Raw genomic sequence first — 15,836 nt, forward strand, 5'->3', positions numbered from 1 at the left:
TTCCATTTAGAAAATATCAAGTAAATATCATGTATTTTGGAGTAAAGGTGCATAAATATGCTATATATTGTTAGTCAGTTGTAACAGTACATCTGTTAAATGATCCTTATTGTGTGGACATTTGCACTTTAAAATGTATCAGTGACAGTGACAATCACCAACTTTGTGCCAAAAAGTCTTTTTTTCCCCCAAAATGTCTTTTTTGATACTCCTTGATAAGAGTGGGATAAAGGAAATTGTATATTTTGATGTAATGATGAAAAATGTTGCTGCTACAAACGTTTTAATAAAGGGGGTGTTTATTTAACCTGGTTGAAATGTTTGGAGATCATTATCAGACTCACTGATGAGGATGTATGAAGCATTTATTTTTCCTGCAACAAACCTGCAGAAGAACTTCAGTCAATTAAGAAAAGAAACACAATCTATATCTAAAATAGAAATGTTGCAACTGAGAGAAGATTTTTCTGTTGTCCACTTCATATTGACTGGATGTGGCCTTTGTTTAGGGGGAAACAAAGGGAATTTTTCTTTCTCAATAAGTAGCACTGTAAGCAAAGCTGGCCAATGTTGTATTGACATAGTGAAGCGGTAATGTTCATTTCTCATTGATGAAGTGATGAAGCCATTTGTTTTAAAGATGGGAAGAATGAATCTCTATATATGGTAAAACTCAAACTCAGCAATGACAACTGGACCTGCTTTTCCCATGACTTTACTAGCATGTGTTATTATTATGCCAGGGCACGGGGCTTGAGACTGAACAAGGGACAGGTAAGAGTGGTATGGAGATCCGTTCCCTAAATGCTGCCTGACACATCTAGTGATTTTCAACACACTTACTTCCAACAGTCAATTTAAACCTGCAACTACAAGACATAGAGAGAGAGAGAGGGAGACAGACAGAGACAGAGACAGACAGACAGACAAAGAGCGTATTTTTATCACGTAGGCTAATTGTCAAAGTAAGTTTTTTTTGTTGTTTTTTTTTTTTTTTTGCATTACTCCATTACATCCTATTGGTTGAAAATGACTCTTGCATTTCCTTATATGGTTGTGCACATTTGTGGACAAATGTTTTGATCACTAATCCTGTAAGATTCCCTGTGTATTCACAGGTCATTTCTTAGGCTTCGATGAGCACTACATCAGCGCATACCTACTTTGTGAGTCTTGCTTATTTGCTCTACTTGAATTTCTCTCTTATTAAGAAAACAGATTTCTTGCACCTGCCATGCAGACTGACAAACCACAAAACTGCTTTCCTCTTTGCCTCATCTCCGCATCTCTGTGAACCATGGACAGAGGGTGTCTTTGCTGGGCCAATGGTGCCTCTCAGGTGTCTCTGGGTCCAGTGGGTGAATACTGAACAATCCATCTTACAGACTCAGAGAAGACTGGGGTAAGAGACTGTGGAACAGTCTGAATCTAAGTGCTTTTCCCAGACAATTGAAACAGAAAAGGAAAATTAGCTAATGAGTTTTGTGAGGGCATATTCTCTGAAATTCCATTTTTCCTCAGATGATCAATAATCAGTAATGAATTGATGGGATTCTGCCACTAATCATTAATACTCAAGGCCTGGCTTTGTGTCTGTCATGAACTTGTCCCAGCTGTTTCCCTTGGCATGTCACCAATAACAGCAAAAATTCATTATATAAATCACACAAGTACGCTGAAATTCAATAACACCATACTGCTTCATGTGTTGATACTGTTGACAACTTTACTGTTGATTTTATTCAACCAAGACATATTAAGACATATTGTCTATTGTGACTGTACACGTTACAGGCTGCCCCTGTGGTTTAGGACAAATTAGTGAACAGGAAGTGGAGGTTTGAAAGACCCTCATGGTATTCTGGACTAATTTTGTTTAGACAGGATAAGTTTTTGGTTCAGTGTTTCTGACCTGTAATATGTCTTTGTTTTGTTTGTAACAGTGCTTCTGGGATTAGCCATATATCAATGCACTAATTCCTTTCTCTAATTTATGTAAATATACACAATGGACCCTTGTTCTTGTGAACAATTTGTGCACTGTAAACCCGAACATTCAAATAACTTTATCCTGTTTAGGTATGTAAACTGAAAATGTCCTTGTAAACTCTATTGACTTAAAAAATTTGAGTTGTTATAACACGTAATCCAATTTTGAGTACTGTAAACCAAAGACTTCTGTTTAATTTCAAATCACTTTTGGATTAAGTAATATAAACTCCAGATTATTAAATCAATATAATTTAAAATTTTGAAGTTCCAACGTTCAACGTTAGCACCGTGATGCATTATCGGGCGTCTCTGCGTACATTTCACCTAGCGAACTTTCTACAGCGATTGAAAAGAGTTTTTAAAAAACAGAATGGTCACTACTGTCATCATTACAACTACTTTGCATTTGGTGCAGTGCTTGGCTAACAAGCCAATGGTGCAAAGCTACCATCTGACTTAACGCCTCTAAGTCAGAATCTCGCTTACACAATATAAAACCTGACACTGAATTAATGCCACTTGCTCTCCGAGGATGCCGGTGCAGCGGGCGGTCCATATCTGGAAAGTGAGCGGTCAAAAAAAAAACACTGCCCGTTCCCCGCAAGAGTGACCTGGCTCTGGGTCAGGGTCTTGTAAGAAAAACATGAAATACATACTGTTTCAAGCAGAAAGGTTTCATTCTGGTAACTTAATTACAAAAATATGAGTTGAAATAGTAATTTGATTTAACTTTAGTTAAATAGTACAAGTAATTAAAAAAAAAAAAAAACTAGCTGTGAAAGCTTTTCACTTTTGAGTTAATTTACAAAAAAAGTTTTATGGTAATTCCTAATTTTTTAAATTTTATTTATTTATTTATTTATTTTTTAAGTTCTGCTAACTTATTTGGGTTTACCCTGAACTTGTCCTCTTAAATTAAGCTTACTTGAAATTTTTGAGGCAGTCAGTTTCCTGATATTTTTTAAAGTAATGTCAAGGTTTAGTGCTGTAAGAAATACAGATTTTTTGGAGTATACATCACTATCTTATTGACAATCAGTGTCGTTGTCAAAACTTTTAGTTACTTGGACTGATTTTAGTAGTTAAGTCAATTTGAAATTTTGAGTTAATGTTAATAAAAAATACTGGAATTATGCAAGTAGTCTGTAGTAACAGTTTCAAGCTTTATCCACTTAAAAGTAATCAGTTACTTTACTTAGGGATTTTGAGGCAATCAGTTTCCTGACTTTTTCTAAGTAAAAACAACTTATTAGAATTTGCAGTGTGCAAACATAAACCTCATCATTCACACTGGTGTTTAATAAAATGCGTATCCATAGTATTATATGCATTACTGTTGCTCATTGCTACAATGAATAAGACCTTCATTAACTTTGAGAATTTACTAGAAATGGACAGATGTCACACCAGAATTACATAAATATGTATGTAAACATAGGACATGGAAGTGAGACTAAATTCCTACACATCAGAAATATCAAACAAAATCCCTGACATCAGAATAAATTTGCTGTATCGCTTTGTTTGTTATAAATTGTTACAACTGCATGATAGAACAGAATCATGAAGCTAAATGGTTCTCAGGTCACCAAGTGGTTCAGGAATAGTAGAACAGTGTATTTATGCCAATGCACAGAGAGCTGCCTGTTGCTGTACTTAGAGTTTTGTTCAATGTCCTCCTATCAGAGATGTTGGCCACTAGTTAGCCAGCCAATGAGAAACTCTGAGAGTCCTAACAAGGTCTTCCATGCAGAATTTAGAAAATGCAGTTAAAGACTAATCTGTGATTAGTTTACTTAACTAACTAGACAATGTATATTTCCATTAATGTATTTGCGTGAGCATGACCTAGTCAGACGTCCACGACGCTGTAAAATAATTCATGAGGAAGGGGAGTGTCTGGGGGTGGGGTGGATCAGGTATCCCCTAACAGGTAGTTATGCATTTTGTGCACGTTTTCCAGGTGTAAACTGAGTCCAGCCCACCTGAATGTTGACACTGTGATGTCTGCTGAAAAAAAAGGACAAACATAAACATCAACAAACTTTGTTTACATTACAAATCTTATCTTTAAGCATGTTTTCTGACATGTTGCAGAACAAGTGTCCGTATACAACCACACACACACACACACACACACACACACACACACACACACACACACCCTTAAAGGATCAGTGGCTTAATTACAGGCAGTTAGTCATAGTTAGTGACACACTATGAAACCTCACTTCTTCTTTACTGCTTTGAGCTCACTCAGGGTACTTGTGAACTTCTTCTCCAACTCCATGTACTTCTCCTGCAGTCTGTTCTTATCTCTGTGCTCCTTCAAGAAGTCCTCTTTATACACCTCAGCCTGTGGAGACACAGAATTTTGTCCTTTTCTATTAAGTTTCCCACCATAGCCAACTTCTTCCCTGGCATTTTTCTATGAAGTCAGCCAAACCTACTGCTGTTAAATTTCTCTAGTCCAGTTTTAATAGACATGATTCAAAACAAGTACTCTAACTCAAATAGTTGAATTGTGTTTGTTTGTACAGGGCGAGGTCAAACCAAGTTAATGAATGGTAAATGGTTAGTCAGGGTTGTAAGTTCCAATCCTGAATTTGGTGGCTCTCTGCTAATGTAACTCTGAGTCAGACAAGTTGCTCCAGACATGACTGTTAGTTAAATAAATATTTGTAAATCTGTCTATTCATTCCTAATTGGCAGCTCAGTGTGTATAAAAGGTACAGTATAAAGCTCTGATCAAAATCACAGATCTCATTTAGCACAACTCATTTCTCATATTTAACTACTCAGTGATTCTGTATTATTTTTAGAGGTTAATTTTTTGTCACAAGAGACCACTGATCACAGCCGTGACCAATATGGCTTGAAATTACATACTTGATGCCTCCACATCTCCTCCACTTTGACTGTAGGATTCTCTGGGACTCCTCTTTGGGCCTAGAGAGACACAACAACATGAATCATTTCTGTGGAATAACCTTATATACACTGTGCCAACAGTTGATTTTGAAACAGAAGTAACCAATAAGTGTCCTATTTGTTTTTTTGTTTTCTTATCTTATCTGTATTTGAAACCTTTATGAGGAAGGCTAGTTTGTCATAATTAATAACACTTCTTTCATCACATGAACAATAGACACAGTTTTCAAGTTATTGCTCATAAATTTTTGACAGTCAGTAGGAGGACCTTCTTACATGTCTTATCTCAACCCAACAGAGAGTTCTTAGAGGCATCAATTTGACCTTTTTTCTTGTTTCTTTTTTTTTCAATGACATATCCTTTCGCTGAATTACAAAATCAGAGGCCTCAGGAATAACTCAGTGCTGAAGTCATTGTACCAAACCACAGCACTTCAAAGTCTGGAAACAATGCCGCTCTCGCCACGACTCGCCAGTGACAGAAAGTAGGAATCAGAACCTCAGATACACATACAGTATTCTGTAGCCTGAATGATCCTGAACAGGCTATTTTCATGTTATTAATGTTATTAAGACAATATACTAATACTTTCCACGTAAAGAGTATGAAACACACAGCTGAACTGTACGATTTGTATGCTTCAATCTAGTCTGTTTTTTTGTCTTGATTTTGTTCTGCTCTGTAATGAGAATTAAAATGAAAACTGCACATACACTAATGCAACATGTTACACTTGACTATTGTTACTCTATATACACTTTTTTTAATTATTAATAAAACGAGATAAATAAAAGATTGGGGGGGGGGGGGGGGGGGGGGGCTGTAATGTAGTGAGTGCATGAAAAAGAAAAAAAATCCGGCCAGCACCTGCCCGCACTGACCTCTTGTGGCAGTTGACCACACTCACTGCATTTTGAAAGCGTGCGTAATGAAATGTTCAGTAGCCTATCTGTATCCATCCCCAAACACAGCACGTCACGCCAAGCGACTTGTACTTCGTACTTCAAACACTGGACTAGAACACCGCGGCGATACACACCTGGAGAGTTAATATGTGGTCTGTATGGCACTTTTAAGAATGACTGAAATTTCCCGATAAAATAACTAAACCTTATTGTCAGAGGAAAACGCTACTGCCAAAAAAATCTATACAGCTCATACAACCAACAGGCTACAAACACCTTAAAATTACAGCTATTAAAATTACGCCTTTTCTTATTACTGCATCTAAATGTGGTAGCGTCGGTTCTGTGAACTGGCCTATCGTAGGACTGTAACTGCGTGTACGTTGTTTAAACAAGCATGACGAATCCAAGCCACAGCAGTGACGTTAAAGGAAAACACTGTCCTCTAGCAACACTCCGGTACCACTGATGTGAAAAGTGTGAGTCGTTCGTAAATGTTACGGTCAACATGATAAGGGATTTTAAAAAATAGTGAAAGCAGCAGATTTTCAAGACCGAAAAGTTGCATCACAGCAGTAAATAACAGGATTTTTTTCACCAGTAATATGGAAAGTCATGAATCACGAGAAGTCAGAATATGCTTTACCTTTACGTCATATTTAGACAGTAACGGCACACGTCCCATGTTCCGTCGCCTCATCCTCCCATCGCTGCCCTCCTCTACCTCCTTTTTCCACTTTTCACTTTCTGCTAAAATCTTCCTCATGGCCGAAATCTTCCAACGGAAAATATATGCACCAAGTCACATCTTACAGGCTTACTGAATGTATCTGCAGAGTATGAAAATTTCTATTTTTCTTGCAAAATCAGTAACACATACAGGTGTTCGTCAAGAAATCTGCAAAGTTTCAAACGTTATTTTTGTTACAGGTATTGCAGGCATAAATAAAAATAACATTAACACAGTGTCCAGCTGAACACTGTTCATGCATGCATGTTTTGTTGGAACAATTGAGTAGCCTCCAACCATCTCATCATAATGTTGTCTCAGGGACTGATATTCCGTAGACCATTTTCTGTTGATGCGGATGAGCTGGGGACAAACACAAACAGCTCATCAGTTTTCATAGTTAAGACTCTTTTAATATTTTGTTTATATTGTTTTTAACATCTGTGTGGTGCGCCACTGACTTCTTCTCTTTGTCTCTCCAGCTGTGTTATCCTGAGCTGCAAAGTCACTGTGTTTACCTCTTCAGTCTGAGAAATGCACAAAATACTGAGTATTGCTGTTCTGTGGCAGGACATTCACAATTTAACTGTCACATTAATGATGAAGAGAGACACAGAGAGCATATTGACCATGCTCACAAAAAAAGAGCTGTCTACTCAGTTCACAACGGAAGCTTTATCAAGCGTGAATATCACATATGAATAAATATGGCAGTATTTGCATAAGAGTGATATTTCCAGTAACAGACTTTTAGAGGCTATTCTCTGTAAAGCAATAGGTTTCTCTCTCTCTCTCTCTCTCTCTCGCTCTCTCTCTCTCTATCTATCTATCTATCTATCTATCTATCTATCTATCTATCTATCTATCTATCTATCTATCTATCTATCTCTTCTCTTGTACAAGAAACAATGCTTTCTTCTTTAACTTGAATCTCACCTGCTCTGTGGGACAATGTGATCCATCATGGGTTGAATTACTTGCTTTTATTTGTAATCTCAGAGCTTCATCAAGCTCTATGCTCTCACATCTACCAGTCAATAGAAGGACAACAATACTAATTACTCAGTGTGGATTTTAGCTTGGAAGTCTAAATCAAATCTTTGACAAAAGTGGTGTAATCACAGTAGAAAAAATGAATGAAAGCATACAAAAACATAATGAAAAGAAAGTTTTGTTTATGAGTAGTATGTGAAAAAACTTACCTGTCAGTGTCCAAAATGTCCATGAAGTCTCAAAAGATCTGGTAGTCTCCTGCAGCTCAGGCTTACACTTTTGCTTGAACTATGAAAGACATTACCGGAATGTAGTAATGAAAACAAACTGGGTTCATGTCAAGATGCTTACTAAATGATATACAATTAAACAAACTCTTGCACATGTGACTATAGAGACCTAAAAGGTTAATAAAATGCAAAATTCAAGCAAACAGATCTACATTGTAGAGTAGAACAAAATGTACCAAAGCAACACTACAAATAAAATTAAACAAAATATATTATTAAAAATGGCTATATAGGATCTCATAATGAGAATTAAAACCAGCTATGACACTACCAATTTGCCAAAACTATTTCACCTGATGCAGCTCTTTTGGGGTTTTTTTTAGGTCTGAACCCAGTGCTCTCAGAAAGTGCAACTGAAAGGAGGTGAAATCGTCAGAAGTGGTGTTGGTGTAGGCTCTTCACATGTGTTTGTCTCACTCTCTTTCCTTTCCCTTAGTCTGAATCACAGTTTAATGAGGGCTCGTTTAATACTGAAAGACACAGGGGATTTTTGTGTGTCTGTTGGTACACTGGCCTTTATTATGACTCAGCAAAATCTACATTAGAGTTCAAAACATTGACACAATAACAGGAATTAGACAAAGCCAGTGTCTTTGGTCACACGCTTAATTCAAAAAGCACACACCAGTAATGTTCCACAGAAGTTAATGTCTCGTCTGCATGATTACTGAAAGTTAGTGGTTTTAAAGTTCAGCTAGTTCAGTCCATGCCTCAGTGCATATTAAAAATAAATGCACTCAAAGACCAGACATACAGCACTTGATCATATAAAGTGGGCCTTTTTTTTTGGCTGTTGTCAAAACAGACCTCAGAAACAATCAATACAATGATGTTGTTTTCATTTTAAAAAGTGCACATCTACAGTTTTGTTCTAAACAGTGGTTTAGATGCCCAGCAGTTGCATGTACTCAAAGTACGTCTACTTTTTAACATGGGTTTCAGGTTGAGTGGGACATCACAGAACGAGCCAAGCCTTTTGTCTTATACTGTTGCCAGATCAGTATTACTAGACCAGTGTGGTATGAATTATTACATTTAATGATCGTGTCATATCATTCAGTAATCCATTCTGGCTATAAAACGTGTTTATCTTTGTTTGACTCCCTTATTCAACATAATTCCTAAGTCTAGCAACGCTCTAAAGATATTGTCAGAGCAACAATATTAGCAGGGCCTGTCCTGGTTTAGGTGATTCTAAAAACTCATACATTCATGTATTACCATCCTACCAAAGATATCGAAAGTGATATTAAATAGTTCCATTGCGGTCGAAACAGCAGCCTTTTATCCAAGGCTGCTTTGCGTATGCACCATTATGTGTGGTATCATCAGATTGTTTCACCATGCAAAACCTCAGATCTAGCCTACAAAGAGTTGGAACCTGATTCAACTATTCGTCATTCAGCACTGGATCCTATTTACAATAGTTTATAAACCACATGACTATTATTTTCAGGACGCGTCGTCTCCTCTTCAAGTGTGTCTTGTAAGGTAAAACTTGCACTATCCTGTATTCTTGCTGTCCATTGCACTGCCCTTTGCTCTCTTAATATGAAGAATTTGTATCTAAATTAATCCGACCCAACACTGGCATTTGTTCCTCTTCAAACGATTTTATTATCATCTCTTAAAATCAGCAAGTAAATATCAAATGAGAGCGCATCATAAAGACGTTGACTCAGCATTTTTGTTCGAAACCGTTTCAGAAAGCTTGTCCATGCTATGGAAAACTCTGTGAAGTCAATTGCTTGATTTTTCTGAACTGAACGTTTTTGAAGCTAAAACAGTGTCTTATTCCCTTAAAATTAATGGTGAATTCGTTTACTGATAAGATTTTTAAATAACTTGAGAGCAAGCTCTCGTTTTAATGTATAACCGGAATTATCCTCAAAAACGAGCTGTAACAAAGTGTGGGCATTGTACAATTATACCTCATCAAGAGAATAAATAATTCAAAAGCGAAGAATCAGTGGGAACAAGACATCACAAAATTACGTGTCGCCGAGACTACAGCCAATTAGAATGAAATGAATGAGTCATACCGAAAAGAGACTGAAGGGACTAGTCGTAGGCTATAGGATGTATTGCCGTGTGACGGTTTTTTTTCTCACACTTTAGAGAGCCTGTGATACATATTCCAGTCCAGTTGAGGGCAATACGCACTATGTATCACCCCGATCTCCCTGGAAATGCGAAACCGATATTGACTCGGAAGTAGGAACTTATCTACGCTGCTGTCATCACAGTCAGTGGTCCAGTAGTTCGCCGGACCACAACTAAATTCATTAGAAACGAATTGATTCCGTGACTCTTTGGAGAACAATTCCCTTCTTTCATTTATGGTTAAAGGTCCTCCAGAAAACTATGGCTCAGAAAATAAACGAAGCACACGAGCACATTGCCAAGGCTGAGAAATAGTAAGTCTTGCGGACCCAGTAATTAAGTCAGTCAACGTCGTTACCTAGCTAACAGGTTGCTCCTATTTGACCAGTTAACTCGCTTACAGTGTCATGGTCTAATTAACTTGCTAGTTATATCAGTAAAAAGAGCGCGATTTAACTGTTTACGTTGCTTTTACGCAGTATGTCTTCTTGTACAATTTAACTGCACTAATTTATTCAGTACTCTCGTGTTGACTGCTCTATTCTTAGAAAACAATCTTTAGCCATAAAATCAGTATAAAAGAACATGATCTTAGATTTAGATTTGTTCATTGTAGTTATTGTCTGTGTTGGAATATTGCAGTTTAAAGACGGGTTTCTTGAAGTGGAAGCCGGATTATGACAGTGCTGCGTCAGAGTACGCCAAAGCAGGTCAGTCCATATTCACGGTGCCAATGGCAGTTTTTATAGAGTGTGCAGAATTTCCACATTTATTCATCTGTGATTATGCAGTACTGCACTAAGAGATACCATTTACGCGGTCTTTGTCCTCTGTCCCTGTATGTATTCACAAAACACACCTCTTTGCCTTCATCAGCTGTCGCTTTTAAAAACGCCAAACAACTTGAAGAAGCAAAAGAGGCGTATCTGCAGGAGGCGGAGGCTCACACCAATAACAGAGCGTATCCTTCCTGCTTTAAGTTGCACAATTTGCAATTGCTAGGGTTCAGTTTAAAAAAGAAAAATGTATTAGTTATTCTTTGCTCTGTATATGTATTGTTCTGGAAGATCTCAGCAGCTCCAAATCTGATGGTTAATTTCATCAGAAAGCCATGGTTATTTTGACTGACACAGGTTTGCTCCTGCCAGTTGTTCCCATTTCTCCTTGATTCAATGCACAGTCTCTTTCATGCTGCCAAGTGAGTATTCACAGTTCCAAAATAAAAAGAGTCATGCACTTACAGTTTGAATTGAACTGATACAGAAGAGTTATAATTTTGAGGTGTCGACTCAAACCGTATTTTTCTGTTTAAAGAGCACTTGAGCAGGCGGGTATGATGTTGAAGGTAAGTGTGATTTAGAGCTGAAAAGTTCATTTACCTTCCTGATAAAAAAAAGACATCCTTTTGCTATACTGAGAAATGTCAATTACATCTAGTCACTAAGTGCAGAATGATGCAAACCACTAATGCACAGAAAAGTTTTTTTTCACCCACACAGCAATGCAGTGTTGACTCAACCTACATTTACTACCAACATATTCTTCTGAGAAACCAAGCTGAATTTCAGCGCTTTTCCTGGTTGTGCTAACATGCGGTTAAAACATTTAGACTGTACTGTGTAACTTGGAGCACTGCAGGCTTTGTGGCATTGCTTTGTTGTGTCACTTCAGGGTTAGTGATAGAGTTTTAGTGATACATATGAGTCAGCATTAATGCGAGTTCAATAATGGAGAGCTGAGTCATTGGTCTGTTTGGTGTGCATATGCAGGACATGCAGAGGCTGCCTGAGGCATTGCAGTACATTGAGAAAGCCAGCATGATGTTTGTGGAGAACGGCACTCCGGACACTGCCGCCATGGCGCTTGACAGAGCTGGAAAGTAAGGGACAGGCTCATCCAGTCTATTCATGTACATTCAACCACTGCAGTCCTTTGGTTTACAGCCTTGTGCAGCATGCCAACCAAAATGAGGTTCACATGTATTCAAATGCAAAGGCACTGTACATTTAATGGGGAAGGTCACATACGGATTGTGCAGTGTCACATTTGGAAACCCTGTAATTTTTCTAATGATAAATAGCAGCCGTGTCCTTCCTTTACAGGCTTATTGAGCCTTTGGATTTATCTAAGGCTGTAGATCTGTACCAGCAGGCTGCTTCTGTGTATGAGGTGAGTGCATGGGGCTGTAGTGTTTAGGGTGGTGGTCATGTTAAATTGAGGGTTTTTTTGTTTATATCACAAATATGAAAATGTACTGTTGGTATACCAATGAGAGAGGCACTTAATCTCAGGCTTGTTCCTATGTTGCTCCGCATAAGTGTGCCAGCATAAGGAATAAATGTAAAACATATAAACTCAGTTGAGAGACTTTTGGTAAGTCAGCTCTTAGATTGTGGAAAGCGAATTGTGAATTTATTAATGGGATTTAAAAAAAAAAAAAAAAAAAAAAAAGTGACAACAACAAACACACATGGACTTATATTCCAGTGGCTAATTTCATGACATTTTCAATGAGAGGAGTGTCTTGTTTTCAGAATGAAGAGCAATTACGCCAGGCCGCTGAGCTCCTGGGCAAAGCTGCAAGACTTCTGGTCAGACAACAAAAGTAAAGCTGACATGTTCATATTGTCCTATCATTTCTTACAGGACTGCAGTGTTAATGTGATGCGGTTTACTATATGTTTATGAGTTGGTTTTGTTGACTGTAGGTTAGACGAAGCTGCCGTAGCAATTCAGAAGGAGAAGAATATGTACAAGGAAATAGAAAATTACCCCACATGTTTCAAGGTGAGTTTCACTGCAGTCTGAGCTTCTAAGTTGCTGAATGTCTGCAATGTGTGAGATGATGTTTTGCTTTCTTGTGGGCAGAAAACCATCGCACAAGTGCTAGTCCATCTCCACAGAGGAGACTATGTTGCTGCTGACAAGTGTGTGAGAGAGAGTTACAGTATCCCAGGATTCAGTGGGAGCGAGGACTGCGTTGCCATGGAGCAGCTTCTGCAGGGTTACGACGAACAGGACGAGGACCAAGTATCTCGCGTTTGTAACTCACCGTTACTCAAATACATGGACAATGACGTAAGTGTACACATTTCATTTAACTCAGCTTAATCTAATTCAACCTCTTTGTTAAAGATCATGACACAGGTCCTCCCACATACTCAGTATTTCAGAACTTTGTTGACTTTCCCAGTTTTTCCTCAGTTTTATTTTCTCTCTCCTTTAATCCCACTCATATAGAGAAAAAGAGCAGGTATGACATGGCTTCAGTATTTTGTCTGTGTACACCCTTTACATTCGTATCTGTATAGATATGACCTAGGGGCACTGTCCGCTTTGGATTAAAGTAGATAGACATAGCTTGTGGCTTTTCTATGACTGAACTCAGAATGATTTACATCCAGAGAATGGCAGCTTTCATTTAGAGTCTGTGCTTTTCCGGCAGTAGAAAGATATTATGATATTATGCTGATGCTGACTCTTTTCAGAGCTCCATCTTAAACCTCAGCCCCCACCCCACCCTTTTTTTTTTTTTTTTTTTTACCCTAGTGCTTTCTAGACCACCTGTATGTGAGAAATCATTTATAGAAGGTGCCCATTTTATATTCTTACCATCAGAGAAAGTAACATTAGCCCCCATCCCTCACCCTCCACCCCCCTCCACGCCCTGACAGAGTGGGTCTCAATCATGGTGTTTTTGCCGGTATTACAGTATGCCAAACTGGCCATCAGTCTGAGAGTGCCGGGAGGAGGGAAGAAAAAGAAAGCGCCCCCCGCGGACGGAGGCGCGGGTGCCTCAGCAGCCCAGCCACACGAGGAAGAGGAGGATGAGTACGCCGGAGGCCTTTGTTAATGATGGGAAGAGTCCCTCCTCAGCGGATCTGGACTGTATCTTATCATTGAGCAGAGCTAAACTGCCTTACTGAATACTACACCCCAGTTACCCAAATGTTCACACATACTGCCATCATCCCCATGCCTGTGATTTCAGCATGACAGTACACTGTGTCTGCACACTGATCATGTGGGAAATGCTATCATATTCACATACAATCGTCACAGAGACGACACATGCCTGTTTTTTTTCTGAGTGAGTGTGAGGGACAGATCTAGAATCATCAGATGGGAGGCTTAGAGAATATGGAAAAGCAGTAACCCTGTCTTCTGTCAGAGGTGTAAAATACCTGCCTATGCTCTCTCTCTCTCTCTCTCTCTCGTTGGCATTACTGAAGCATTCATAAATTTGTAGCATGTGATGGCATAACTTGCTCAATCAAAAGGGATAATTTCATTTTGAATATTTAGTTTTTTAAACATGTTTAAAGTATTTTGTGGACTCTAAAGTAATGCTGAGATCAGAGCTGGACAAGATCTTAATAATTTCCCATGGTAATTATGAAGAAAACACTACATTGTTGCATGGGACCGTAATTTGTGTGAGGAGTGTGTGGTTTAAAAATAATGAGATTTGGATGAAGACTGGAGCACACTGATGATCTCTTCTAGAGCTTAAGGTTTTGTGAGTGTTGGATGAATTTTTAAAATGAATAGATGGGTATAATATGTAATCTAGAAACTTCTGGCACTGTGTTTTATTGTGAAAGACATCATTCTTTTTTGAGAACAGTACTGCTTTATACGCAGAGCTGTAATTTTTGCTCTGCCTAAGAACTTCATGACATGAGGATTTATTGACCATGTGCTCTGTTTGGGGGGGAAAAAACAAAAATCTAAAAATAGTTAGAAAAAAAAACCTTCCGACATATATTGTTTATACTGATGCAGAGTGATGCATGATTCCATATGATATTTATTCCTTTATATTCATGTTCAGCAGACCATCAAATGTATCCTTATAGGAAGTCAGACATGTCCCTGTATAGGCTTTGATAACTGACTGTATGGCTTGGCTGAATGCATGAATATGCCTTAATATTTACAGCTTGAATCTTACCCAGTTGACCTTACTTTGGGCTGCAGCACACAGAGGTGATGTCATCGAAACAGCAGGGAACAAACTCCTATTGGAAATCTGTTGGTTTAGTGACTATATTGCATGGGTATATTTTGTCCTTGTTTATGGGGTGTTATTGGGTTTCTGAGAGTGTTTTAAAGGAACTTCAGTGCTTTATTATCTTTTGTTAAGTTTCTACATTCAATTTAAAATGTCATCAAGGTCAGTTCTTTTTTTAAGATTCTCTAATCTGATGTTTCTTTACTGCATGCAAGCTGCACAACTGTGGATCGCCATGACTGTACCAACCAAAGTGAAAAATGATCAAGTGTAAAAGAATTCCAGTGTTCTGCACTCAAGAGATGTAAAAAATAAATTAGAATGTGACTTTGTGTGGTCATTTGTAGCACCTGAAAGTGGTGGATAATGCTCCAAAAACCTATTGTGTGCTGAGGAGCTCCATTTAGTCATATAGCTTCATTAAACAGGCTTTCAGAAAGCAGGATTTGTTCAGTGGAAATCAGTATTAGGAGTCTGGGACAATCCTGACAGCGTGTGCATGAATGTACCCCAATTGGAATAGATCCGTGAAAACTGCATTAAATATTTAGGGAACAAAGCAAATTTGTCATCAGCTTAGTTAGCGAGATGTTCGTGTCTTAAAAATTCCTTATGTCTGACTCTTGCTAATGTACTGCATACTGACGCACAGCGACAGTTCTCTAGGGGCCTGGTTTGTCTTTGAATAAAACAGAGAATGTACGCAGACACGGTTTTCCAAAAATGTGTTTTATGCTCAGGACACTTAATCACAACATCAACATCATATAACCCTCTCCACAGAGAGGTCAAACTACAGGTGAGAGGGGCACTTTTCCCTTACTGCTGTTCCCTGCTCTGTGGGACGGGGGACGGGATGGAGGGGGGGGGCGGAGGG

At 38.4% G+C, this 15,836-nt stretch overlaps 1 protein-coding gene across 1 annotated transcript; it reads left to right on the top strand.

Annotated features, from left to right (window-relative positions):
• Window positions 1-10,095: 10,095 nt before the first annotated feature.
• On the top strand, window positions 10,096-15,443 carry napga (N-ethylmaleimide-sensitive factor attachment protein, gamma a). The gene is made up of 11 exons (XM_030769674.1): window positions 10,096-10,259; window positions 10,588-10,655; window positions 10,822-10,906; window positions 11,126-11,143; window positions 11,260-11,290; window positions 11,715-11,824; window positions 12,048-12,114; window positions 12,480-12,550; window positions 12,654-12,732; window positions 12,814-13,023; window positions 13,658-15,443. The coding sequence occupies exons 1-11, from the start codon at window positions 10,207-10,209 to the stop codon at window positions 13,796-13,798; spliced, it is 933 nt and encodes a 310-aa protein (XP_030625534.1). The 5' UTR covers window positions 10,096-10,206; the 3' UTR covers window positions 13,799-15,443.
• The last annotated feature ends 393 nt before the right edge of the window (window positions 15,444-15,836 follow it).

The sequence above is a fragment of the Chanos chanos genome, chromosome 3 (assembly GCF_902362185.1).
Source record: "Chanos chanos chromosome 3, fChaCha1.1, whole genome shotgun sequence".
Lineage (NCBI taxonomy): Eukaryota > Metazoa > Chordata > Actinopteri > Gonorynchiformes > Chanidae > Chanos > Chanos chanos.

Bases quoted from the DNA above. Each gene is read 5' to 3' on its own strand.
- napga (XM_030769674.1), top strand. From the start codon at position 10,207: ATGGCTCAGAAAATAAACGAAGCACACGAGCACATTGCCAAGGCTGAG. The intron at 12,115-12,479 runs GTGAGTGCATGG...TCTTGTTTTCAG, and splicing joins AGGCTGCTTCTGTGTATGAG to AATGAAGAGCAATTACGCCA. The intron at 12,733-12,813 runs GTGAGTTTCACT...TCTTGTGGGCAG, and splicing joins ATTACCCCACATGTTTCAAG to AAAACCATCGCACAAGTGCT.